The sequence below is a fragment of the Talpa occidentalis genome, unplaced genomic scaffold (assembly GCF_014898055.3).
Source record: "Talpa occidentalis isolate TD23 unplaced genomic scaffold, MPIMG_talOcc4v2.1 talOcc4.17, whole genome shotgun sequence".
In the NCBI taxonomy this organism is placed as follows: Eukaryota; Metazoa; Chordata; class Mammalia; order Eulipotyphla; family Talpidae; genus Talpa; species Talpa occidentalis.
This window is the reverse complement of record NW_023601754.1, coordinates 28,127,575-28,153,927: the sequence shown is the minus strand read 5'-3', so window position 1 is coordinate 28,153,927 and position 26,353 is coordinate 28,127,575. Positions and strand designations below refer to the sequence as shown.

General features: G+C 53.5%; 1 protein-coding gene across 1 annotated transcript; it reads right to left on the bottom strand.

Moving 5' to 3' along the window:
• Positions 1-1,396: 1,396 nt before the first annotated feature.
• On the bottom strand, positions 1,397-23,423 carry PLLP (plasmolipin). The gene is made up of 4 exons (XM_037516379.2): positions 23,200-23,423; positions 6,631-6,804; positions 3,722-3,844; positions 1,397-2,308 (listed from the first exon to the last, which is right to left on the bottom strand). The coding sequence occupies exons 1-4, from the start codon at positions 23,332-23,334 to the stop codon at positions 2,192-2,194; spliced, it is 549 nt and encodes a 182-aa protein (XP_037372276.1). The 5' UTR covers positions 23,335-23,423; the 3' UTR covers positions 1,397-2,191.
• Between the last annotated feature and the right edge of the window lie 2,930 nt (positions 23,424-26,353).

The window sequence follows — 26,353 nt, the reverse complement described above, 5'->3', positions numbered from 1 at the left end:
AAGACAGGTGTGGGTAAGTTCAGAGATGAAATCATGGAAAATGAAGGAGAAAAAAGGTAATGGATTCTTCTCACCCTTTTCTACTCAGAGAAAAAAGCAAACAAGACTATTGTGGCTTTCTGTTAGAAGACAGAGTTTCTGGTTCCTTTTAAAGCAAACTAGAGAATCTGTCTCTGCATCCACACAGGAACGTACATTACTACCTTCCGTGGGGCCATGGCCTGGCCCACGCTAGAAAACCTGGCGCTGTGCCCCAGCCTCAGGAGACCATGCGTTTTGTCATCACGTAGGCCTCCTTACCCAGACTGCGAAATTAAGGAACAGGTAGGCATTGGCCTGAACCAAAAGGTAACATATCCACTGAGATTGGTGTCAGAAGCCTGACAGGACTTGCCCAGAATTTTGTTTTCTCTTAAGCCTCAAAGGAAAGACTTGATCGTCCTTAAAACTGAACTCTTGTCTCACAGCTGAATCTTAGAAAGATGACTACTAAAACTGAGAATCTTGGAAGTAAAAAGGGATACTCCTAATAGTTATACCCAAACTATATGCCCGATAAACTGGGCTTGCCCCAGGCTAACTGGGAGATGGGGAGCTGACTTAATTCCCAACTCTTTGGTAATGGAGTAGCTCATCTGCAACTGGTTCAATCTAGTTAAATTTTAGCTGCTCCCAGTTTTCTTTAAAAAAAAAAAAAGGTGGGTGGGGGAGGCCTCCCTGATGGCCCAGGGATTAAGTCTCAGGACTGTCACCACGATGGCCACGATTCCCGGCCAGGGAGCTGACCCTCATGGTGCAGCAGACGTCTCCTGTCTCACCTGCTGCTTCCCTCAGCAGAGTAGTTAAGTCAGTCCACCTGTTCTGCTCCCTATTCTGTCTCTGGTGACACACACCCACACACACCTCTGGCCTATACCTCAGTTCTATGCATAAATAAATCATTTAAAATTTTTGAGAAAAAGACCAAGGGATACCTAGAAATTCCTTTGTCATGCTGCTCTGTGGTGGAAAACAAACTCAAGAGGACTCAGCTGCTTCCCTCCAGCCCCCAGTGTCTGCCAGCTATGGGCACCTAGCATGGCCACTCACTTTGGTTGTATGATCTCTCAACTTCATGAACTTCCAAGGTAAATGATAGTGTGGGAATTTAAGTTCAGCAAGACAACCCAACTTGCCTAAAGCTAAGACTTACATAACAGTATTAACGTGGGGTCCTTCTGAGAATAGAAGGGCCACTGAACAGGACTGTCCCATACAGCAGGCAGGAAGCCGGTCAGCCCACCTCATGGCCGGTGGAGCAGAAAAACTCGGGGACTAGAACTGCCCTGGGATGCAGTTCGGAACCTTTGCATGACTGTATCCTGCAGCCTTCTGGCATTTATAAACATGACCACGCATCACCAACATCTTTTCCAAATAAGTTTTTCCATCTTTATTTTTGTAAAAAAAAAAACAACAACAAAGTCACGAAGTCACAACCAAGCACTTGACAACTCACCTGGCTAGGTCTTGATTCCCTCCCTCCCTCATCCTGGTGCCTGATCGGCGTATTAGCCTTGCCCAAAGGGAATATTACAAACAGGGCTTGGAAAAGAATGAGGAACATGGGGTCCAAATCACTTAAAACCAACTGGCTTTAAATAACCAGTGTGCCCGGAATGTCTGAAAGGAACCAGCTGTCAGGAATCATGACCCTCTTCCGACTGGTGTGCCCTACAGGTGACATGTTGGCTTAGGGGAGGGCTGGCAAGGAGCCGTGCTCGGTGTTTTCCAGACAAAGACTGAGATAAATACACATTGCTTGTTAGGTTATTCTAGAGCAGGCCAGGGGCTGTGGTCTGGAGTTCTTGTTAGTGCATTTAGTGCTGGTGAGGGCTGGGCCCCAGTCCCTGACACAGAAGTCCTCAAAAGGCAAAGCAGAGACAGTAAGATCCCCGTATCCCCCGTCACCTTCTGCTGAATAAGGGGGAGAGGGTAGAGTTCCTGGCCGCTGGGCTTGTTCGGCCCACAGGCCTGGCAGACCTGGACCAGACCCGAGGAAGGACCCTGTGTCCTGGGGAGTGTTGGATGAGCTGGAGTCTGATGAGCCAGAGAGGAGCAAGTGTGGTCCCGTCTGGGCAGACCCCACACCCAGGGTTCAGGCCTGGGTTTGCAGGCACCCTGCACTGTGACTGGCCATGGCACCGGTGGTTTAGGCGTAGCCCCCGGCCATCTGACTGGTGGCTGCATTGCTGCCTACTCCTCGCCAGGCCTGGAAGCTGAAGAAAGCACTCACTCCGTAGGCGATCATCGCTAAGCAGGAGAAGAACTGAAAGAGAGGGAAGGACATGACAGGCTGAGTAGTCTGCAGCGTGCCGTGGGGGGGGGGGGAGAGGGGGGGGGGGTGCTAGAGACTGTAGCAACAACCAGAAGGTCTCAGGCCCACAGCACAACCGTGAGGAGCAACCCCAAACCAGGAGTTGCTACTGCAGCAACTCCTACCTAGCCGTGCGCTTGTTTAACAACTTTATGGGGGTGGGGGAGGCGCTGGTGGGTGCAGGTTCTGGGAGCGCTGAGCTTACATTTTAAGAGTGGGAGACCGTTAATAACCACATGGGCGGGGCCTCCCCGGTGGCGCAGCGGTAGAGCGCTGGGTTGCCCGCGGCCTCTGCGGTGCTGGTTCAATCCCCGGCTGCTCCCCGGCCACCGGAGGAGGGTCCCACATGGCGCGCAGACCTCTCCTGCTGCCCGCTGCTCCCCTCAGCAGTGTACTTCGGTCCTTCTGCCTGCTCTGCCCCTCGCTCTGGCTCTGGTGAATTCTCTCACCCTCCCGCGCTTCTGACTGTACCCAGTGCATGTATAAACAAAACAAACAAGCAAACAAATAAATAAAGAAAAACATGCCTCTATAAAAAAAAAAAAAATAACCACATGGGCAAGCCAAACTGATAAGGGCAACTGGGCATGTGCTATGAGTGCCTGAGGGGTAGGAACAACTTTGACACGTATCAGGGATTTCATTTTAAAAAGGGAACCTTCAAAGCCACCTGAGGAATTTTCCAGAACCCACACTAACACCTGTGGCTGAAAAACTCCATGTCTCTTATCTCAGTGATTTTAATTTACTGCTTTCAAAACCTACCGGGAAGCAAAGCCTTGAGTCCTGCACTAGCTCCAGCCTCCTCTAGACTGAACCCCACTGAGCCTCGCTTTCCTGGTCTAGCCTCACTGGGGGAGTCAAGGACCCTGGGAGGAAATGTCTGTGCAGGGCCTCAAGGAGGGAGCTGCGACAGCTGTGGAGGAGGCTGCTGTCTGTCACTTCTCTGGTCACTTGGTATGGAACCCAAGTTTGAGCTTCATGGGAGGCCTGTTACTCCCCAAAAATAGTTTGAATCCAAAAGCTTTAGCAAGAGGGGGAGGTTGATAGTTTTTAACGTTCTCCAAGGGGCCCTCAATCCATGAACCTAGAATTTCCTTCACCCTCAATCCAAGGGGCCCTCAATCCATGAACCTAGAATTTCCTTCACCACCACAAAGTGTGTCCCAAGCATTCTAGTTCCTTGAGGTGTTACTATTAATTATGGAACCCCAAAAGTGGGTTCAGCTCCCCTGAGACCCACTTAGAGTCTGGATAACCCCTTAGGTGGTGGCACGTATGTGCCCTCACACCAAGGAGCAGTGGGAGACCAGGGTTGGCTACTTCCCCTGTAACTGCTGAGGGTACCCCAAGGCCCATACTCACGGAGGCAGCTGCACGTTGGTTATACGGCCGGGAGCCTTTCAGGGATGTCAGCTCAACGACAGCAGAGCAGGTGATGAAAGCCGTGATGTAGAGAACAGTGGCGCCCATGTTGAATATCATTAGCTGGGGGTCAGGCAGAGAAAGGCTTAAGACATAGACTAATAGCGAGCTAGAGCAAGGGCTAGGGCCTTCCTGGTGGCGCAAGGGGTTAAGCACAGCATTGTGAAGCTCTCTGCTGTCTGCAGCACTAGTTCCCCGGATGGCCAGGGAGCTACCCACATGGCCCAGCAGACCTCTCCAGTCCTCCCCCAGCTCCCGTCAGCAGTGGATTTCAGTCAGTCTGCCTGTTCACCTCCCCGCCTTCCTGCACCTCTGGCCTGTACCCCAGTTCTTGTATGCATAAAAAAAAAAGCGCAAGGATTGGGGCTCAAGGATGGGGAGGGAGACCCTGAGTCTCTCCCACTAACAATAAAAGGGGCTTAGGAGGCGGCATCCACCCCGGTTGGGCTCTGCCTGAGCAGGGAGTGAAAACACCTCAGGCTGAGAGGAGGGAAACTTATGGGAATCCTGGAGTGAGCTGGTCTGGACAGGGACAGGCTCCGGGAGGGAAAACCCATTCTAACAGCAAGAGGTCGAACCCAGGCCACCTCTGGCGCGGGTCGCTCCTCCACATTGGCTCAGCCCAGCCCAGTGTAAGGTAAGTAAAATACCTGGCTTTTCTGCCCTCCCGCCATTAGGATAGATGAGGGAACCCTGAGGTCCCAAATGCATGCCTGATGGCGGGCTCCTGGAGCAGGGTGTGGGCATATGTACATGGGATTCACCTGGGCCGAGACTGGGCTTTTAAGGGCGGCGTCACGGGGACACCAGCAGAAGCCGAGAAGCAGAAGCAGAACCACCGGAGAAGGCCAGAGAGCCCAGACAGAGTGAAGACTTGCTGAAGCCCCCCTGCCTGCCATGTACCCGGTAAATCCCAATAAAAGCCTGCAAAAGCCACTGAGGGCTCCAGGACTCTCTCCTCCGTTACCCGGCCTGCCGTGACACCAGGCCCTCCCTGTGGCCACTGCACACGACTCTCTGGTGGGCTGTCGGGCTGAGGCCCCACATCCCTCTCTGCCCCCAGTGGGAGGAACCTGTCTCCCTTTTGGCCACACCCTAGGCTCAAGGCCCCGTGTCAAACGCCAAGAACTCCAAGCCAGATGGGAGGGCTCTGAGCAGACTACCAGGCAAGGTCCCACTCCCCAAAGCTCGGTCCCTGCAGCTTGTTAACAGCCTTTGCAGCAACTGCAAACCAGCAGTCCTCAGCCATGTTTGGTTCCACCCATAGATTTTTTTTTTAAACATTTTTACTGGATTTGTTTTTTTTTTAATTTTTTTTTTAATTTATACAAGAACCGGGGTACAGTCCAGATGCGAGGGAGGGTGAGAGGATTCACCAGAGACAGAGCAGGGAACAGAACAGGCAGACTGACGAAATACACTGCTGAGGGGAGCAGCGGGTGAGACAGGAGAGGTCTGCTTTCCATGTGGGTGGCTCCAAGGCCAGTGGGGATGGAACCGGCACTGCAGAGGCTGCAGACAGTTTCACAGCGCTGCGCTCAACCGCCTGCGCCACCAGGGAAGCCCCATAGATTTTTGTAAATTACCAACATTCTAGAATTAGATTTCATATAAAACTTTCAATCTTAATAAGATTTGGCACCGAGGGGCCCACATTCCCACTAACCACAGTTAGAGCTGAGTAGGGGCAGCTGTTTGGACAGACGGTTGTGGGTTCTCCAGAATCCCCTCCTGACCCACTTCACATACCATGCTTGGGCCCTGCTGGGGGCTTGTAGCCTCCACCCCCGAAAATCCAGTTTGACACTACTAATCCAGCCGCCTCTTGATGCCCTGTGCTAGCCGTTAAAGCCCCTGGAGTCTAAGTTGGCAACAGCTGTGGCAGGACCCTCAGATCTGTGCCTAAGAGAAACCGAGGCCCTCCATCAGAGATTTTTCTCCAAGGCTCCTGGGACGTGAGGCAGAGGCTGGACCCTGGGCCAGGAAGTCAGGCATCCCCCTCCTCGCCCCACGATCTTCCCTCCAAGCCCAGCGCCGGCCACAAACACCGCCTGGCTCCTGCCAGCGATGTCAAGATCTAACAAACCGGGTCTGTCTTAAGGATGACTCACGTTTCCTCGGTTTAAAAAGTCATTGAATTCCAAACAATGCTGCCTAGTCCCAGCCTTGCTTGTCTTACAGTCATGTGCCTCTCTCGCCTCTCTGCTGCCTGAAAGCCTCAGACCCCAGCTGCAGGAGTTTTCCGGGTCAGAGAAAAAAAAAACCAGCAGCCTTTTGTGTCTGGCCAGGGTGCTTCCTATGGACGCTCAGCCCTGTGTCCTGAGGAGACTGACCTGGGCAAACCCGGAACACCACCCGCTCCCGGGCTGCAGGGCCCTGACCCTGGAGGTGGCAGGGTGGACGGCCCTGCTGGCCAGGCCCATACTGGGTCATTCCTACAGTTCAGCCCAATCTCCAGGCCCAGGGCTGCCTGTCTGAGCCCAGCCAGAGCCTCACAGTCCCACAGATTCAATTTGCAACTGCCCCCACAAAGGAAAAACATTTTCGAGATTCCAAATGGCCACTGGTCTCTCCATGCAGCAGCCCCTCACCTCTACTCCCTTCCCGGGAGAAAGGCATGCGTGTCCTCCCACGCACAGTCCTCTGTGCTCAGAAAACTGGACCCCGAACCATCCATCCTCCCTCCCCTGGTTGGCACTTAAGGCCAGCTGAGGGCCAGCAAGAGCCCAGTGGCCCCTCCTCCCCCCACCTTCCTGCCACATCACGTGTAGGGACAGTCACTTCATCACAGCTACTCCCCAAGGCACAGCTAACAGCCTGGAGCCACCCCCAGACCCCCACCAACTCACCACCAGTGGCCAGGGCACCATGTACAGCTTCATATGCAGCTGAAACAGGTAGAAGATGAAGAAGATGATTGTCACCAGCCAGAGGAAGACAGCGACGAACATCACCCAGCCATAGGCCGGGTACAGATGGTACGGGGTGTCGGCAATCAGGGCCCACACCAGCAGCCCTACCACCTGCAGGGGACAAGACAGGGTCAGAAGGTCCCACAGCCCCCTGACCAGAGGCCTCCAGGTCTTTGCCGTGGCTCTCCCTCTGCAGGACGCAGTTCTTAGTAGTCACGAAATGCTCACGGAGCTCTGCTGCACGGTGGCATATACCCAGTCCTGCCTGGAAACTTACTCCTCTTTCAGGTCACACCAAAACACGTGCCCCAGGACCCCTCCTCCTCACCACTCCTCCAGTCTGGGTTCCAGAACCCTCTTTGGAGCTCCCGCAGCCTCCCAGGCACACACCACCACCCCCTGAAGGCAGGACGGGGACCCTCGCACTCCTAACTGGCGCATGTTGTGCCAACAGCCAGCATACAACCCAGCCCCACGGGGCCTCACAACAGCTGCTGAGAGAAAGGCGACGTCACCAGTGTATCCCTGAGGGGTGGACAGAGTCAGTCCCAGCAGCAGGCAACTGAGAGCCCATGTGTCCTCCTCCCAGCTGGCCCTGATGCCCCATGAAACCCTCTGCACCCCACTTTTCTGACTCTAATTGCCTCTCTATACATCCTTACCTTACAGGTGAAACTGGGCCTCAGAGAAGCCAAGGGACCACTCTGTCACACTGTTCCCACAGGGCAGTGGGCCCCAACACCCCAGCTTAGCTAATGGCATGGACACTGGAGTCCACTGCCTGACTTAAAGCCAGCCCCCCTTACCAGCCGTGTGACCTTGGGCAAGCTTGAAACCTCACCGTGTTTTGGTCACCTCACCTCATCTGTCCAGTAAGTGTGATAACCCTATTCCCTACCTCACAGGGCTACATTCAGGGCCTGCAGGTTCATGCACATTAAGGACTAACTGCCAAGGAAGTTGTGGCTTTTTTTTTTAAGATGTATTTATTTATGCATTCAAGAACTGGGGTGCAGGCCAGAGGTGTGGGGGAGGGGGGTGAGAGGATTCACCAGAGACAGAGTGAGGAGCAGAACAGGCACATTTACTGAAATACACTGCTGAGGGGAGCAGCAGGAGAGACAGGAGAGGTCTGCTGCGCCATGTGGGTAGCTCCCTGGCCGGGGATTGAACTCATGCTGCAGTGGCTGCGGATAGCTTCATAGAGCTGAGACTTGGGGACCTCCCTGGTGGCGCAAGGGGCTAAGCACTGCACTATGAAGCAATCTGCAGCCTCTGCAGCATGAGTTCTATCCCCAGCCGGCCAGAGAGCAAACCACATGGCGAGCAGACCTCTCCTGTCTCGCCCGCTGCTCCCCTCAGCAGTGTATCTCAGTCAGTCTGCCTGTTCTGCTGCCTACTCTGTCTCTGGTGAATCCTCTCACACACACCATCCCCCCCCCCACCTCTGGCCTGTACCCAGCTCTTGTATGCATAAATAAATATATATTTTATTTTTTTTTATTTATTTATTTTTATTTATTTATTTATTTATTTATACAAGCACTGGGTATAGTCAGAAGCGCGGGAGGGTGAGAGAATTCACCAGAGTCAGAGCAGGACGCAGAACAGGCAGAAGGACCGAAGTACACTGCTGAGGGGAGCAGCGGGCAGCAGGAGAGGTCCAGCGCGCCATGTGGGACCCTCCTCTGGTGGCTGGGGAGCAGCCGGGGATCGAACCGGCACGGCAGAGGCTGCGGGCAGCTTCGCAACCCAGCGCTCAACCGCTGCGCCACTGGGGAGGCCCTAAATATATATTTTAAAAAATAGATCTGAGACTTAACCCCTTGTGCCACCAGGGAGGCCCGAAGTAGTAGCTTCTATTAGTCCCAGCCTGCAGCCTAAAGGACTCTACAGGGTAGGGTAGCCAGTCTTCCTCAGGGGCACCTGGGGGGCAGGGTGGGGGCCAGCAAGGGGTCTGCTGCAAGGCAGGCACAGGTTGCACAGGGCAGGTCCACAGTGGTACCTGACACGCAGCCATCTCAGCTTCCCCGCACCTCTCGCATGCCATAGGCTGGGTGTCCCTTCACCAGTGCAGGTCAGGTCTTTGGCATGTCCGGGAGCTGGGTGGGGCTCAGGTCAGGGAGGGCTGGGCGCTGGAGAAAGGCTCTTAGCTGATGAAAACGCCCAGCGAGCTAACCCTCTTCCTCTCTGGCTGACCTGGCAGACATTCGGGCACCAGAGCTCACACTGACTTGCCCTGAGGGTGAGGAGTCACCACCAACAGGAACACACTAGGATCCCCTCGCAGTGTGGAGATGCACCAGACCCGCTGGCTGTGGTTTAGGGGGAGCCGCCTCCCCTAGGTGCTCACACCAGGTGATGGGCTGCCACAAGATCCTAGACCCCAACACCGGGGAGAGTGCTCACCTGAAGCCTGGGGACCCACGTACAGCTGCCTGCCAGCACCCCACAAAGCACCCCACAAAAGGCCAAAAGGGAATTTCCAACTGGATCCCCCTACAAAGGCAGGGTCAGGACAGGAGGACCTGAGCTGAGCCCCTGACAACTGACCCCAGGACCAGGCTGGGGAAGGTGCGGCCGCTTCTCTTTCCTCTGCACACGGGGCAGCGCCAGGTGCAGCCTGGGCTTGGGGCCCCGGAGCTGGGCTTCCTCCGGCCTGTGCTGTGAGATGCGGGGCACACACCTTCTCCTCGTCTGTGAAGTGCTCTTGGAGAGGAAACTGTTTTGGTCTCTGCTGCATCTCCAGTGCCCAACAGAGCCCAGCATAAAGTCAATGCTCAATAAATCTGGGCTCAGGAACCAGCAGGCCTGCTTCCTCACCCACAAAATGGGTCAGACGTGGGCCTGCAAGGGCCTGGGTGTCAGAGGGGAAGCAGGTGCTCCAGGCCTGGCCTCCCTCCACCCAGGTCTCAGCCCTGGAAGAGTGTCAGCTACTCTCCAGAGCTCTGTGCCTGCCCCTCACCATCCTGGGGTTAGTCCCCCAGATTCCACCCAATCAGCCCCAATGGCCAGTCTGTGCTTATCCACTAACAGGCGACAGCAGTGGCCTTGGAATCCACTTATAGGGAGGAAGGTAGGACAGGTGACATGGGGGGACAAAGAGCCCTTACCAGGGGCCTCTACACAAGCTCCCCATTTTACCACCACTCTGCCTGAAACAGGGGGCCAAGACACCCCGAGCTGAGGGAGGGCCCTGATGTGCAGGAGATACTCCCGAGGCAGTGCCACTGGGGTGCAGGGGGCCAGGACAGTGTCAGGGAGCCTCACTGACATGTGCTGCCTGGTCCCGACCATCCAAAAGGAAGTTAGAAATGCAATAAACTGAAAATCAAGAAGAGACCAGTTTGGGTCCCACCATGTACACCTGTCAGTTGTGGGTGCGACTCACAGCCTTTGTCACAATAACCACTTAGTGCCCACCCCACCCCACCCCCACCTCCAGGCTGGCAATCAGGAAAGCACCTACTCTTTCATCTCACTCACTCCCCTGCTATTTATTTCCCCATTTTCCAAACATAATCTCAGTGGTAGACAGACAGGCCTGTAGCAGCAAAGGGCACTGCGTTGAAGCGCAGGGCAGGATCTGAACCCAGATGGTCCCCTGTGGAAGCTGGGCTGCTGTGAGTTATTCCAGGACATGCTGCAGGGAGGCAACTGGTGCCAAGGGTCAGGCCCACTGGTACCCAGGCTCTCTGCGCCCGGCCCTGCCCTCTAGCCCTGTCCTGGTTTCCAGCTCAGCAAGCACAGCCTCTGCAGATGGATGAAGCTGCTGGATAAGCAGTGGGAATTTGTGGTGCTCTCCTGGCTTTGCCACCCTGGCCCTGCGCCCAGGTTGCCACTTCAGTTTCTGCGCTAGAACAAGGGTTGTCCACTCCTCCACTGAACCAGACCAACTGGTTTTTCCCTGTCCCCTTTCCCTGCCCCAAGAACCCAAAGGGAGTGCCCTAGCCCAAGGACTCTGGGGAGGCAACGACTCTACTCAGGACAGGGTACCCCATCCCCACATTTGCTGAGCCTCGTAGGGGGAGTTATACCCATGCCTTTTCTCCAGAAGCCGCCTCGATCCTGCTGCCTTTAGCTGAAAGATAAGGCAAGATTTATCTCCTGGCTAGTACAGAATCATAAGCCCCAGGGTTCAGAGAAAAGGAGGGTGGCAGTAGGTAGTTGAGGGGAAAGAGCAAGTCAGAAGGCCCCCTCCCTGCTGCCAGGCTCTCCTACCTGCCTCCAGAGCTCTGCCCAGTCCCCTCTGCCCAGAAAAGCTGCCCCTGGTCATCCCAGCACCCTCTGAGCACAGGTCTTGGCAAGCACATCTCTCTGGGCCGTTTCATTCAAACAAAGTCCATGGGGCACCCCCAGAGCTCTACCACTCTACCACGGGAGCCAGGCAGAACCCCAACTCGTAAGTGAGACACAGTGAATTGCTAAAGTGCTATGGGGAAAAATTCATCTGAGAAGGGGCTAAGGAGGATGGCCAAGGGGACTGCCAGGGGGACTGGTGTGTAGGCCAGAGCTGCAGGGGGTGAAAGGATTCACCAGAGACAGAGTGGGGAGCAGAAGAGGCAGATCCACTGAAATACACTGCTGAGGGGAGCAGCGGGCAAGACAGGAGAGGTCTGTTGTGCCATGTGGGTCATCGGGGATCAAACTCATGCCACAGTGGCTGGTGATAGCTTGATAGCACCATGTCTTTAATCCCTGAGCCACTAAGGAGGCCTGGACTGCAATTTTAGATAAGAGGCCAAGAAGGATCTTGCACAAAGACCCAGGAAGGGAGGGAGCCGTGCAGGGAAGAGCCTTTACCTCTGGGTTCCTATCTCTTGCCTACATCTGTCCCTAGGGTTTTATTTGTAAGTGTCTACATGTACCTAAGCATGTCTTAGACACACACACACACAAATTTCAAGGCCACTCATCTTTCTGAACTCTCTGAGGTGTCTGAACCTGCCAGCAAGCTCTAGAAATCCCAAAGATCAGGACCTTTTCTCCTCTGAAAACCTAAAGATTTTGGATAGGAATTTTCTCTTCAAAGAGGATTGCAATGTCAAAAAGGACACACCCACATATGCCCCAGGACATCTCAACCTCCAAAAGAATATCCAAACAATGGGTAACAGAGATATCTAATAGCTTGTAGGGCCAGATAAGAGACTCACCATAAATGCCACACCAAGAGATGGGCTCTCTCCCCATGGCTGGTGTACTTAAAAGGAGAGGGAAATTTGGTCATAGACACACACCTCAGGACAACACCAGGGGAAACTGAGGCAGAGACTGGAGTGACTGTCTGCAGGTCAAGGAACAGCAATACAGGCTGGCAACCACAGAAACATGGGAGGCAAGAACAGATGCTCCTACAGGACCTCAAGAAGGAACCAACCCCACCAACACCTTGATTTTGGACTTCCCAGCCTCTAGAACTGTCAGACAGTTTTGTTGTTAACAATGTATGTCTGTTATCTGAGGCCACCTAGTTTGCAGTCCTTTATGGCACCCCAGGAAACGAATACTCTTCAAATCCACAAAGGGGTGTCCTGATCTGACTCAATGGTGTGATGTCGGCCTCAGCTCTGAAGGAAGTTTGGCCTGGTTACTCCCTGGTTCAAGCTCTGGCCCCGCTAACCTCCTAGCTGTGTGGCCTTAGGCAAGTTGCTTAGACCCTCTGTGCCCCAGTGTCCTCATCTTCAGAGCGTGCCTCCCTAGGTACCTGCAGTAATTCTGGGATTAAATGAAGTAATAAATGCAGGATGCTTAGACCAACGCCCAACACAGGTTTCACAATCCTCGTTCTCTGCTCTCACCAGCACTCGGAGGGGTCAGAATGTGGGTGTCCAGCTCATGCTCTGTGCCCGCTTTCCTCAGGGAGGACTAGTGTCTGCAGTTCCTAGGGGTGTGAGAGAGTGAGTATCTACACTTAAGCACCAGGCACAGTGCCCAGTAGATAAGGGCCCAAAGTGGGTGTGTGCCTACCCTTCTTATCTGAAAAGGGCAGCCCAACAGAGCCAGCCCAGTCCAAGGGTCTGCACTCCCTCTGCTCCTCACAGGCTGGGCCACATCTCTTCACTGCTTTGTTTATTTACTTACTTACTTTTAAAGACTTATTTATTTATGCATAAAAGAGCTGGGGTACAGGCCAGAGGTGTGGGAGGGTGAGAGGATTCACCAGAGTGGGGTGCAGAACAGGCTGAATGACTGAAACACTGCTGAGGGGAGCAGCGGGGAGGCAAGAGAGGTCTGTATGCCATACGTGGTCAGTCAGCTCCCTGGTCAGGGATCAGACTCAGGCCACAGGGGTCAGCTGTCATGGTGGGTAGCGCTGAGACTTAACCCCTAGGCCACCAGGGAGGCCTATCTTCACTGCTTTAGACTTCAGTCTTCTCTGGACAACAGGAGCAGGGAGGTTACCAACAGTGTGAGGCCTGCCACGCCTCAGTAAGGGCCCCCTCCTGCAGGGGTCCCAAGTCCTCTCTCCCTTGTTGGGAAGGTACACCACCAACCCCAAGGGCTCCTCCTCTGCCCAAAGATGGTCACCCCAGTTCTCCTTTAATCCACCCCACTTCCTGGGGCAGGTCAGATCCTTGAAGAGATTTGCTGGGTGGCCCAGAGGGGTTCCCTACCCTTTCTGGTCTGTTTCTTCAGGCAGGTCGCAAAAATAACTAAGGTAAGCCAGATGGGCTTCATGGAGCAGAGAGTGGCCTGCAGGTGGCTGGGGGAACACAGGTCTGGGGAATAATTTGTCCGGAAGTACTTGAAATCTGCATTTCTATGTGAAATCTTCAGCTTTTTAAATGTTGGCAATGAAAATGTTTTATAAACAAGTGTTTCAGAAACAACGGAAGGGCAGGGCCCCTCACCCAGCTCTCTGCACCACGCAGGAAACAGGCCTAGGCTGACCACGTGACCCCTCCCTGGGGTTGCCCTCACAGGGACACATCTGGGCAGCTGAGGACACGTAGAACTTGGCCTGGCCAGATCCAGCCTCCACAACCGCCCCGGCCGCTCTCCCTACAGTGAAAGGGACTTTATAGGGACAAAAAGCCACCCATTGTGCCACAGGAGACAAAGGCGCAGGGGACAGAGGCTCCAGGGCCTGGACTGGTCACAACGACTCCACACACCACCCCCTCCCTATGCTTGGGGGGAAGGCTCCTTGGAATTCCCGTGCTGTGCCCACCAAGCATTAAGAATCCTGGGGCCCTTGCACCCCGACTCTAGTAGGAGCAAGACGGCAGATTCAGAACACAGGCTGAGCTGACTTGGCTGGGTGGTATTTAATTCCTCTGAGGCTCCCTTTCCTTATCTGCCTGTGAGTTACCAAACCCAAACATTCAATCTTTAGACAAACTCTTCCTGGGGTCCCTGCTCTGTCCAGTAGGTTTGAGGGGTCTGGAAGTACGGCAGGAGGCTGGCAGCCAAGGCCCTGGGCTGGACCCTGCACCTCCGGACAGTCACAGGGAGGACACAGCGAGGATAGGCCACCTGCAGGGCTCTCCAAATGCCACCTTGATCACATTTTACCTGTTATGCCTGAGCCTTCAGTATCAGAAGTAAGTTTTTTTTTTTTAACCCAAGAGAAGGAAGGAGTTTCTGCACACCTACCCCATTGGCCCAGTTGTCCCCAGAGCCCCCACAAAGGGGTTCCCCAGTCCCTACCTGCACCTGTCAAGGAGCCCACTGCAACCTTTCTGGTCTCCCTCAGGGTTCTAGAAAAATCTTCCCAATGTAAAGTTCAACTGCTTTCTGTTTAGAACCACCCTGGTTCCCACTCTGTACTCTGGGACTGAAGACCAAGTAGGTCCCCTCCACAGATAGCCCCCAAGTGTGTAAGGGCAGGTGGGGACCCCTGGAGCCACACCCCCAAGGCCTTCTCTGGTGCTCTTCTTCAGTGAGGTTCCAGAAATTTGGAGCCCTCCTCCCTCCCTCTCTCAGGGAAGGCCCACCCCAGACAGCCTGCCTCTACCTCCCCAGCACTAGAAACCTTAGAAACACACAGAGCTTCCCCAAGGAGGCCCCTTGTGAAGCCCCAGCAGAGTCCTGGGATTCAGTTCCCTCCAACCTAGTCCTCTCCCTAGGCCCCAGCCCCCACCAGTGCTTCACTCCCAGGGCCTTCCTCCCTCGCCCCAGCTATCCCTTGAGTAAAGCTCTCCGTCATTTCACAGATGAGGAAATCAAGGCTCCTGGAAGACCTGGAAGTGGGCCAAGGTCACTCACAGTGAAGAGTGGGCGGGACCCAGGCAGTCCAGGGGCCCAGCAGATGGAGATGCCCAGACCTCATATCCCCACTCCCTGGGACTAATTTGTCTGGAGGGAGTATCACTGCCCTAGAGGCCAGAGCAAAGAAGGGGCAGGGGCAGACTTTGAACCCTGGCCAGAAGGGGTGACAGAGTTTATGCTGTCAGCAATCCAGGGCCAGCACTGCAGGCAGGAGAGCTGGTTGCTGGGAGCAACCCCCCAGGGCCTAGCCTCCACCTGATGGGTGGGGGAGGGGTGGGCAAACAACCTGCAGTGAGGGCCATCCCTCCCCTCTGGACTTCCTCAGACACTGGTTCTAGTTCTGACTCTGCTACTAATGTTTTGGAGTCAGACTGGCCCTTTCGTAGCTTCTGTTATAGGACAGGGAGAGGGGCAGCCCAAGCCCCGCAAACCTGCCTATTCTAAATGGGTTCTGCCATCCGCCGCATCAACACAAAACATATGAGACTTTAATGGGAAGGAACTTTAATAAAACTAGGAAACAATACAGGAAAGGCAAAGAGTCTAGTTTCTAAATGAAGCACCCAAAGTTACCCGTCCCCTCGTGGGTAAAAGTCCATCCATATGGGATTGGCCCAGAGCAAAGCCCCAAAGCCTGCCACAAGTCTAAAGCATCTTCCAGTGGGGACCCACAGCAAAGGGTCAGAAATAACCAGGCAAGCCCGGAAGGAAAAGAGCAAAATCAACATCAAGATAAAAACTGCCATGGTCACCTCCCCACGGGTCTCACCCACATCTGTGTCACCCAGTCCACGACCAAAAGACAAGCGCAGTTTCTTCACGTGTCTCTAGGCTCCACGCTCCTCCTCCAGGTCTCCTGGCTCCATCCTGCTTCCTTCCTCAGTCTCCTCTTGCAGCTTCTCCTCTTCCTGCTCAGCTCCACCCTTCCTTGGGTGGGGCAGGGATCCTCCCCCTTTCCTGGAGACCACCCTGTTACACTTCCAGGAGGGACTCGTGACCCCATCCAGCTAACCTCATCCGGTGACACCCCATCCTCCAGACCAACACAAGCTGTTCAGGTCCAGGGCTGGGCTCACTTGGCTGCCAGGAAAAACTAGCAGGTTCCCAGTTATCAGCTCCCTGGTAGCTCCCCCCATCATCTAAGAGCAGGAAATCAGATCCTGGTCCCCGGGGCCTTCCATCACAAACTCACCAGGTGACGAGGAGTGACACCTGACCCTGCCATGTGCACAGAAACTGACAATCCCCAGCTCGACGCCTTTACCCAGGGGGCCCGCCATGGGACAGAAGTCTGCTGCACCATGTGGATTGCTCTTGGCCCTCAGAGGATCGAACTTGTGCTGCAGTGGCTGGCAGTAGCTTGATAGTGCTGACTTTAACTCCTGCACCACCAGGAGGAAGGCCCAGCATTTTCATTTATTTGGAAGATTTTTTTGCTGTTATTTATCTGTGACATTATATAATACCTATGACGTGGTAGGCAGCAAAATGATGTTTTTTTAGCATGTCTCTCCTCTGTGGATACTTGATCTCATCCCCGGGGGCCACTAAGAGTGGTTTCTCACGTGTCTCTCCAGAGACTCTATGCGCGCATGCGCAAGTACACTCAGAGAAAACACCCTGGAAGGGAGGGAGCTATGTGGGGAAGACCATGCAGCTCTGGGTCCCCATCTCTTGCCTACATGTCCATCTGTTCTTGTGGTTTCTGTGTCTGCACGTATATCTGCACTATTTCTCCCACACAAATAAGAGTAATCTATGCAGAGTTTTGCACCTTTTAAAAAAAGATTTATTTAGCATACAAGAACTGGAGTGTAGACCAAAGATTGGGGGCGGGAGAGGGCATGAGAGGACTCACCAGAGACAGAGTAGGGAGCAGAACAGGCAGACTGACTGAAATACATTGCTGAGGGGAGGAGCAGACAAGATAGGAGAGGTCTGCTATGACATGTGGGTCAGCATCCTGGTTGGGAATCGAACTCATGCTGCAGTGGCTGGTGATAGCTTGATAGCATTGAGACTTAACCCCTGAGCCACCAGGTAGACCCTGCACCTTGCTTTTTTTTGTTTGTTTGTGTTTTCACTTCACCACACAGCCTGGAGACTATCTGCATACATAGAGCTGCTATATTATCTTCTTTAGAGGCAAGATGTTATCTTTATTACTAACTACATAGCCTACCACTGCACAAATGTACCATTATTAATGAACAGTCCTCACTGGTGAATGATTTCGTGTATATCACACATAAGTTAATTTAAAGTGAACTTTGCAGTGTATTTCAGTAGATCCGCCTGTTCTGTTCCCCACTCTGTCTCTGGTGAATCCTCTCACCCCCGCCCCCCGCACCTCTGGCCTGTACCCCAGTTCTTGTATGCATAAATAAATAAATCTTTAAGAAATAAATATAAAATTAAGTACAAGAATGTCATTACTATAACTTCAAAGATAGAGTTGCCTCACGAGCTTCTATTTAAAAAACAAAAAGTAGGGCCTCCCCTGGTGGCACAGCGGTTGAGCGCTGGGCTGCGAGGCTGCCCGCAGCCTCTGCAGCGCTGGTTCGATCCCCGGCCCGCTGGCAAGGGTCCCACATGGCGCGCAGACCTCTCCTGCCGCCCGCTGCTCCCCTCAGCAGTATATTTCTTCAGTCTGCCTGTTCTGTTCCCCGCTCTGGTTCTGGTGAATCCTCTCACCCTCCTGCACTTCTGACTGTACCCAGTGCTTGTATAAATAAATCTTTAAAAAAAAAAAAAGTGGGGCCTCCCTGGTGGCGCAAGGGGTTAAGCACCGCACTATGAAGCAATCCGCAGCCTCTGCAGCACGAGTTCAATCCCTGGCCAGTCAGAGAGAAACCCACATGGCCCAGCAGACCTCTCCTGTCTCGCCTGCTGCTCCCCTCAGCAGTGTATTTCAGTAGATCCACCTGTTCTGCTCCCCACTCTGTCTCTGGTGAAGCGTCTCACCCCCCTCCACAAACCTCTGGCCTGTACCCGAGTTCTTACATGCATAAATAAATCTTTAAATAAATAAATAAATAAAAATGCACAGAAGAGCTGCACCCGCAGCATAGCAGTCCCATTGGAGAAAGGGGTAAGTGACCCACGAGTTACTTTAGCCTGATCTGTAATAGGTTTTTAGTTTTCAGGGAGAACATATATTTATCATGTAATTATTAATTCATTCCAGCCTGCAGCCTCCCTGACACCGGAGGGGGTGGGGGTGACTAATAACATGAGGCACTGGCTTGAGCTGTGCAGCCAGCTGGGCCTGGAATGTTGTGCTTCGGAGACTAAACCTACAAGTCTCAGTCCTAAGGGAGCCCTGGGAGCTTGGGCATTCTTTTTTTTTTTTTTTTTAAGATTTATTTATGCATACAAGAACTGGGGTACAGGCCAAGGTGTGGGGGTGAGAGGATTCACCAGATATAGTGGGGAACAGAACAGGCAGACAGACTGAAACACAGTGCTGAGGGGAACAGCAGGTGAGACAGGAGAGGTCTGCTGTGCCATATGGGTAGCTCTCTGGTCGGCCAGGGATCAAACTCGCTTTGCAGTGGCTGTGGATAGCTTCACAGTGCTGCGTTTAACCCCGTGCACCACCAGGGAGGCCCAGCTGGTACATTCTGATCCCAATGTGACCCACCTCTGCTCTCCCCTCTAGGACTCCAACCACCTCACCCCAGCAGCCTTTCCTGGAGGTTAGGGGTGGCCTTCAGGCCCTGCTCTCCACCTGGTGAGGAGCTGGTGTGTCTCCTGGGCTGAACACCAGCCAGGACCATCCTGGGAAGGACTAGCTAGATTCCCAAGTGCACAAGATGGGGCAGGCAGTCTTGAGAGGGACCGAGCGCCCTGTCCCTGGAAGCAGTGAGCTCACATCGAGGACGCACTGAGGGACCTCTGGGAGCAGGCCAAGAGCCCTAGTATTTCACAATCCTGTGGCTCCCAATTGCCCCTCATTCTACCACATGCACTAAGCACAATTTCCCACAATCCCACCATCACCATTCACAGACAAGGACACTGAGGCTTATTTGGGGTAAGAACTATTCAGGAACTTGCCCAAGATCACACAGCCAGGAAGGGGCAGAGGCAGTATTCAAAGCCCAGGCTCTCTGCTTCCAGAACAATACTCTCAACACCACCATGGACCACTTTGAGGTCTAGTGGTAGGGAAAGCTTCTGATATGTTTATTCACCTGCCAACTGGGAATTACATGATCACCCCCAATACCTGGAGGAAGGGCAAGAAGGATAGAAGATGCCACCCACAGGAACCTCCCTGGTGGCCTAGGGGTCAAGTCACAGTGCTATCACTCCCTATATGATAGTTTTATCTCTAGATCAAACTTACCTACTTATCCTTTTAGAAACTATTTATACACATTCATATTTCTCTTTTTGCCTGGGCTGTTAGAAAGCTCAACAAATAATCAACCACTTTAGACCTGCTATAAATAGCTGATACAACAATCTTTTTGCCTCTACGTAAGTCACTCTCCTCTATACTTACAAATACACACACATGCACACACATACACCCCACCAACTTTGAAAAATATATAACCTACATGTGGCACAGCAGACGGCTCCCATCTTTTCTGCTGCTCTCCTCAGCAGTGCATCTCAGTAAATCCACCTGTTCTGCTCCCCACTCTGTCTCTGGTGAATCCCCCGCATCCCCACACCTATGGCCTACATACCAGTTCTATGGATAAATATATAAATCTAAAAGCACAAATGGCCCCACTGCACAGGCATCCACAAGGCTTCTGTATCCTGGGCCTCAAGGATATCTGCTGACGGATGGGCCTTTGCATAAGCTAGTCAAGGGGTTGTCTGTTTTGAGCTTCCTCCTTACTAAACCCTTCCACTCATGTCAGGAAGTCTTCTAGAGTGGCCCTGGTCCCTGATAAGTCTCTTCCTGAAGTCCCTCTTTTTCCCCTCCAAAGCACCCCAGGAATCCCATCTCTCCCCAAACAGAGAGGGTCATTAGAGTCAGGTTTTATATTTCCAGATCTGAATACGAATCCCAGCTCTGCCCTTCTACCCCATGTCACCTTAGATGAACTGCTCACCCTCCAGCCTATTCCCAAAGCAGTAGTTTCAAGACCTCCTTTCTCCCCTTGACTTGGTGAAGACTAAAAACGCACTTGACATCACTCACTTTATATTTATTCTATAAAAGCCCTGGGATCACAGGATAAGGATCACCATGAAAAAGAACTTCCTAAGTACCAGAAGCACAAGTTGTAACTACACCTTCTGCAACAGTCCAAGATTCCTCCCTCCACCCCCTTGCCACACAAAGATTTTTCATCGAGTTATCCTAGATCAGACTTACCTACTTATCTTTTTAGAAACTATCTATACACATTCATATTTCTCTTTTTGCCTAGGCTTGTAGGAAACTCAACAAATAATCACCCACTTTAGACCAGCTACAGGTTGCTGGTACAACAATCTTTTTGTCTCTCTATATGTCAATCCCCTCTATACACATACACACACACACACACACACACACATATGCACACCCAACTTTGAAAAATGTATTACTTTAACTCTTCGGTCTCAGTGGCTTACTATCATATTCTATCTAATGTTCTCTCTGGAAATAAACAGGGTGGTAAACCAGTAAGCAGTGAGATTGGTCCTTCAGGATACATGTAATACAAGACAAAGAGCACATCTCAAAGAGCTGGGCCTTTCTACTCAACACCCCTTCCACCTTCCTCATGCCACATCTAGACCACTTCATCGAATCCTAGAAAACAGAGGTCTGATAGTAAATTGGCTTTCCTCTTTCCATCTTCACATTTACCAATTCCTCCAAGCAGCCTTCTCTGGTTCTTCCTCTCAAAGCTCATCCTCAGGGCACCTCCCTCACAGACCAAGAGGTCCTGCTGGGATCTCCATCACTCCCTCAACAGCACCAGACCCATGGGAGCATCAGCGAGTGTGGTAATTGAGAGCATGGGCCAGAAAAATCACCCCTCAGGTCTTAGATCTCAGCTCTATGACTCCAGAGGAGGAGAGCTGCAAGGTCTTGAGCAAAGAACTGACCTCTGAGGCTCCAACTATCAAGTGAAGAGTGTAAGAGACTATAAAGCCCTTGGCAAAGGGCCCAGAATCCAGTGCTTGCCCTGCCTGAGGGTGAGAGTGACTATGGCCTCCCAGCAGATGGTGGTGCCTGCTGAGTGAAGCCCCTGTCTCAGACCCACTGGAACTGTCCCCGTTGCCAGAGAAACAGCTCAGGAAGCAGCTTCCACAAACAGACTGGAGATCTTCAAAACTCTGACTGAGAGGCTCATCCCCACCTCCCAGCCCTCTCCCCCGCCAGGGCCACAAAAGCACTGCAGGGAAAGCAAAGGAAGGTCACCCCACTCATACTGTGCCTGCGAGTCTAGAGACCTACGTGCCAAGCTCCACCACAAGACTGGGCCGCTGGCCCACAGGAACCCCCAAATCAGAGACACAGGCCTCTTTTTTAAAAGAGCTACCAAGGTCCTGGCAGTCATAGCAGGGTCACCCCTTATTCTAGTTCTCGTGGATTAAATGCAAAAGAAGCCAGTGCTCAGTCAGGAGCTAACCCTAGGGAACTGCAGCCACCTCTCCGTGGTCAGCTCAGTGGAGACCCCTCTGCTGTGCCAAAACCTCCTGAAGCTGCCACCAGAACACTGTCACCCGGCTTCTGGCCACCCCAGAAACAACCCCAGCTTCACCAACCAGCTACTCCCTGCAACTTCCCATCCACTTTCTCAGCTCCAAGCTTGGCAGTTCCTGCACCAGGCCCTTTGAATGCCCTTCCCTACGTCTGCCACAGATTTCAACAACCCAAATCTGCTGCTTAGAACCACCTCTCCACCAGGAGACTCAGAGACACAACTGATCTCCTTTTCTCTAGCCTTTCCCTGCCCTGAAACAGGGATCCTTTCAGCTCCAGGGTGTGCCCCTCACCTCCAGCCAGGCTTTTCCCACCCACAGAGTTAAATTAGTCCCTGGACAGATCTCCCCCACCCCCTTTAACCCTCACCCCCTTTTATCTCCTACCTCCTGGGCAGAGAATCTGCAAACACTTCTGGGAGAGGAGCTCAAAGTGTAGATTTCTGGGTTGCACTTCAGAAGATTCAAATCCCAAACCGACATTTTTCTGGGAGCGGGGACCCAGAATCTACATTTTTAAACAAATCTCTCCGGGCGGGCCTCAGGCTGGTGGAGGCGGGAGTGGGGCCCGCGGGAAGATTTGCAGCAAAGATAGCAGCAAGCCCGGAACAGGCCGAGCACACCTGGGAGGGAGGGGGGCTTGGATCCCGGGCCACTCAGCCTTCCGGCCCGAGCCGGGTCAGCCCAGTAGTGAGGGGCCTGGGAATGGCCAGGAAAATCGGTTCCTGGCCCAGCTCCGATGCTACCCTAGTCCTCTGAAAATGGACCGGCCTCGGTGGGGAAAACTCCCAGGGAAAGCCACCCAGCTCCCCGACTCTTAATAAGGGGTAACGAGAAGAAAGCCACCCACCCCGATAAAACTGGGGGGGAAGGGACCTTCCCCTCGGCTCCCTTCGGCTGGGCTCCGCAAAGGATCTGCGACGCTAAGAGTCCGGCCAGAGAGCTCCCCACAAACCCCCCTTCCCCGCAGCCCGCTCTCCGGGAGCGATGTCTCGGGCGGGCAGGGCCGGCCAAACCGACTGCAACCTGGCGGGTCAGCCAGCAGACGCCAGAAGGATCCGGCTGCGCGAGGGAGCCCCAAGGGCCGAGCCTCAGGGTCTGCGTCCCGCGAGCGCGTCTCCCCTGGAGGAGTGTTCGGGGGTGCGGCCTCGCGGAGCCGCCGGGAGCTCGTGGAGGGCAGCAGAGCGTGGTCTTTGCCTCAGCCAGGATCCCCCGGAGGTCTGGGGCCATTGTCCTGGCCAAGATACACAGTTGTGCGTAATGATCATGGTTTATGGGAGCGCCTCCGTGGACGGTCTCTGGTGACCAGAGAGTTTTCCCTGGGAGTTTTCCCCACCGGGGCCGGTCCATTTTCAGAGGACTAGGGTAGAATCTGGGGCGGGGCGGGGTGGGGGGAAAGCAGGTGACAGGGCGCTGGGGAGCCGGCACGGAGAAATGGGCGCGCGGTGCGCGCGCTGGTGGGGACGGTATTGGGGATGCCTCGAGGTAAGTGGGTCCAGGGTGGTCTGTAAGGCGTCGGCCCAGAGCAGGTGCACGCGTCAGGGGTGCATGCAGAATGGCAGCCAGAGCAGCCCCGGCGTCCTAGACCCGGCCGGAACCCGCCCCGGGCGCCGGCCCGCGCGCACTCACCAGCTGCAGCAGCATGAGCGCCCCGAGGGTGGAGCGCACGAAGCCCAGGTCCGGGCGCAGCGCCGAGACCGAGACGCCGGCGCCCTGCGCGGGGCTGCTGGTTCGCGTGCTCACTTTAGACGGGAACTCCGCCATGGCGGCTGCGCTCGCCTCCCGAGGTTGCTCCGGCCGCCGTCGCCGCCCCTCCCGGGTGGGTGCCGGCTGCTGCGCCGCTGCTCCCGACGGGCTCCAGCCCAGCTGGAAGGGGAGGCTGGAGCCGCCAGGTGCGGCCGCCCCGGCCCCGCCTGCGCCGCGGGACCCGCCCCTTTAACCCTTCGCGTGCGGCCGCGGGTCCGGCCCCGCGTCCCCTTCGCAGACGTGGAAACTGAGGCCCGGGCTCCACCTAGGCCAGCCTAGACAGCCAGGCCTTCCCGCGGGGAAATGCGGCCTGAGAATTTCTCCTACACTCTCGGCGACTTTGGCGTCTCTCAGGTCCCTCCTAGCGGGTAGTTTCGATGCTACTGGATAAAGTGGGGGCCCAGAGGACAGCTGCTGGGTGCCTCCGGGGCGCCCTGTGTCTTGAGCGAGCCCTTGTGCCTCTCTGAAGTCTCTTGAAGCCTGACTGGCATCCCTGCACAGCTTTTCTGGGGAGCCCCTAAGTCGGAGCACCCAGGAGTTAAGGGTCTGGGGAAACTAGGTAGCTTGGAAGGGCGTCAGACCTCTTATGACTCAACTGGTGTAGTTTTTGATGTCGGTGTGGAGAGGTGTTGGATTCAGAGAGCGGGTCCTTGGTTACTGATGGAGAATAAGAATAGAAAAACTGGAAAGGAGGCGCCACAAGACCAGAAACCTGGCTCACACAAGGAGGTGGGGGTGTTATAGAGCAACCCCGATATTAAACGGGTTCCTGGCTGTGGGTCCTCACCCGCGCGCTTTAAAGGGACTTATGAATACTCCACTACAGACACACACAAAAGGTTAATAAAAGGTTTATTTACAAGAGAAAAGGAAATAAGGAAAATGTACAACTCAGGGGGAAAATAGGGAAATAAAGTCTTTAATGCGTCCTACCCGATCCGACGACCTGGAAACCAAAGTCACTCTCGGAGCTGCGAGCTGGCTGAGAGCCAAAAATGGGGGATCCCCAAAGCCCACGTGTCTGCCTTTTGTATCCACCTGGCTGCTTAACCCCACCCTCAGGTCCCAGCCACCTTCCCTTTGGTGGTGATGGGATTTGGAGTTCCCAGTGTCTTTGGCTTTGACCTGGGGTGGGGGTGGAGTCCACAAAGCCTGTATGGAATTAGCTTTGGGACATCCTTTTCCCCCTAACAGGGGTAGAAGGGATTCAGCTTAGCCATTGACCCAGCTATAGAAACCAAGATCCTGTGAATGGCAAGAGTTTATCTTTTTTGATTGCTGAATAATATTCCGTTGTGTCCATGTACCACATCTTCCTGATCCAGTCATCTATTTTTGGGCATTTGGGTTGTTTCCAGGTTTTGCCTATTGTAAATAGTGCTGCAATAAACATTGAGGTACAGGTGTTCTTTTGGATCAATGTTTTTTTTTTTTAAGATTTATTTATTAATGCATAGAAGAGCTGAGGTACAGGCCAGAGATGTGGGGGATGAGAGGATTCACCAGAGACAGAGTGGGGAACAGAACAGGCAGACTGACTGAAATACACTGCTGATGGGAGTAGCAGGCGGGACAGGAGAGGTCTGCTTCACCATGTGGTTGCTCCCTGGCCCACCAGCGATCGAACTTGTGTTACAGAGACTGCAGATCGCTTCATAGTGCTGTGCATAACCCCTTGCGCCACCTGGGAGACCTTGGATCAATGTTTTTGTGTCCTTTGAGTAGATACCTAGGAGTGGAATTGCCAGGTCATATAGTAGCTCCATTTTTAGTAGACTGAGGAACCTCCAGACAGCTTTCCATAGTGGTTGTGTAACAGGGTGGTCCCCAGCAAAGGGGGAAGTTCCAGGTTTCTTGCCCCACCCAAGGGAGGGTGGAGCTGAGCAGAGAGAAGAAGCTGCAGAGGAGACTGAGAAAAGAAGGAAGCAGGGTGGAGAGCAAGAAGGAGCCTCCTGCAGGAGGCACATGGGTCGAGAGACCCTGAAGTAACTACACTTGCCTTTGGGTGGTGGACTGGGTGACACAGATGTGGGTGAGAGACCTGAGGGGCGGTGACAATGGCGGTTTTTGTCTTGATTTTGAGTTTGCTCCTTTCCTCCAGAATTGTCTGGTTGTTTTTGATCCTTTTCTGTGGGTCCCCACTGGAAGATGCTTTAGACTTGGGGCAGGCTTTGGGGCCTTCTTTTGGGCCAATCCTGCTTGGGTGAACTTTTACCCAAGAGGGGACGGGTAACTTTGGATACTTGATTTAGAAACTATATTCTTTGCCTTTCCTGTATTGTTTCTTAATTGTATTAAAGTTCCTTCCCATTAAAGCCTCACATGTTTTGTGTTGATGCCACAGATGGCAGAACCTATTTAGAGCAGGCAGGTTTGCCGGGTCTGGGGTGCCCCTCTCCTTGCCTTGTAACAGTTGGACCAGTTGCATTCCCACCAGCAATGTAGAAGAGTTCATTTTTCATCACATCCTGGCTAACATTTGTTGTTGCTAGTTTTTTTGATGTGGATGGATCTAGAAGGAATTATGTTCAGTGAAATAAGCCAGAAGGAAAAAAGAAAAATATCTGTCGGTTTTACTTATAGCAGGAATATAGGGGAACCAAATAAGACATCAGTGTAAAAAAAATAGTAACAGTACAAAACACAGCAAAGCAAAAACAGGCAATTATAAATCAGAGACATACTGCAGGGGAGGAGGGAGAGAGGAGCAAGGGGGACTGAGGTGATGGTACACGGGAGCATCAGTGAAGGAAACTCTATGGGGACTGCACCTGAGGGGGTGGGGGGAAGCAAATATTGTTTAAAAATGAACAGTGATGTGTAAAAAAAAAAATAGGGCCTCCCTGGTGGCGCAAATGGTTAAGCACTGCACCATGAAGCAATCCGCAGCCTCTGCAACACGAGTTCCAGCCCTAGCCCACCAAGGAGCTACCCACATGGCGCAGCAGACCTCTCCTGTCTCGCCCACAGCTCCCATCAGCAGTGTTATTTCAGTCAATCTGCCTGTTCTGTTCCCCACTCTGTCTCTGGTGAATCC

Coding starts and splice junctions, on each gene's coding strand:
- PLLP (XM_037516379.2), bottom strand. CDS start 23,334: ATGGCGGAGTTCCCGTCTAAAGTGAGCACGCGAACCAGCAGCCCCGCG. Junction 6,805..23,199: donor CGCTCATGCTGCTGCAGCTG/GTGAGTGCGCGC, acceptor TGTCCCCTGCAG/GTGGTAGGGCTGCTGGTGTG. Junction 3,845..6,630: donor TGGTGCCCTGGCCACTGGTG/GTGAGTTGGTGG, acceptor CCTGACCCCCAG/CTAATGATATTCAACATGGG.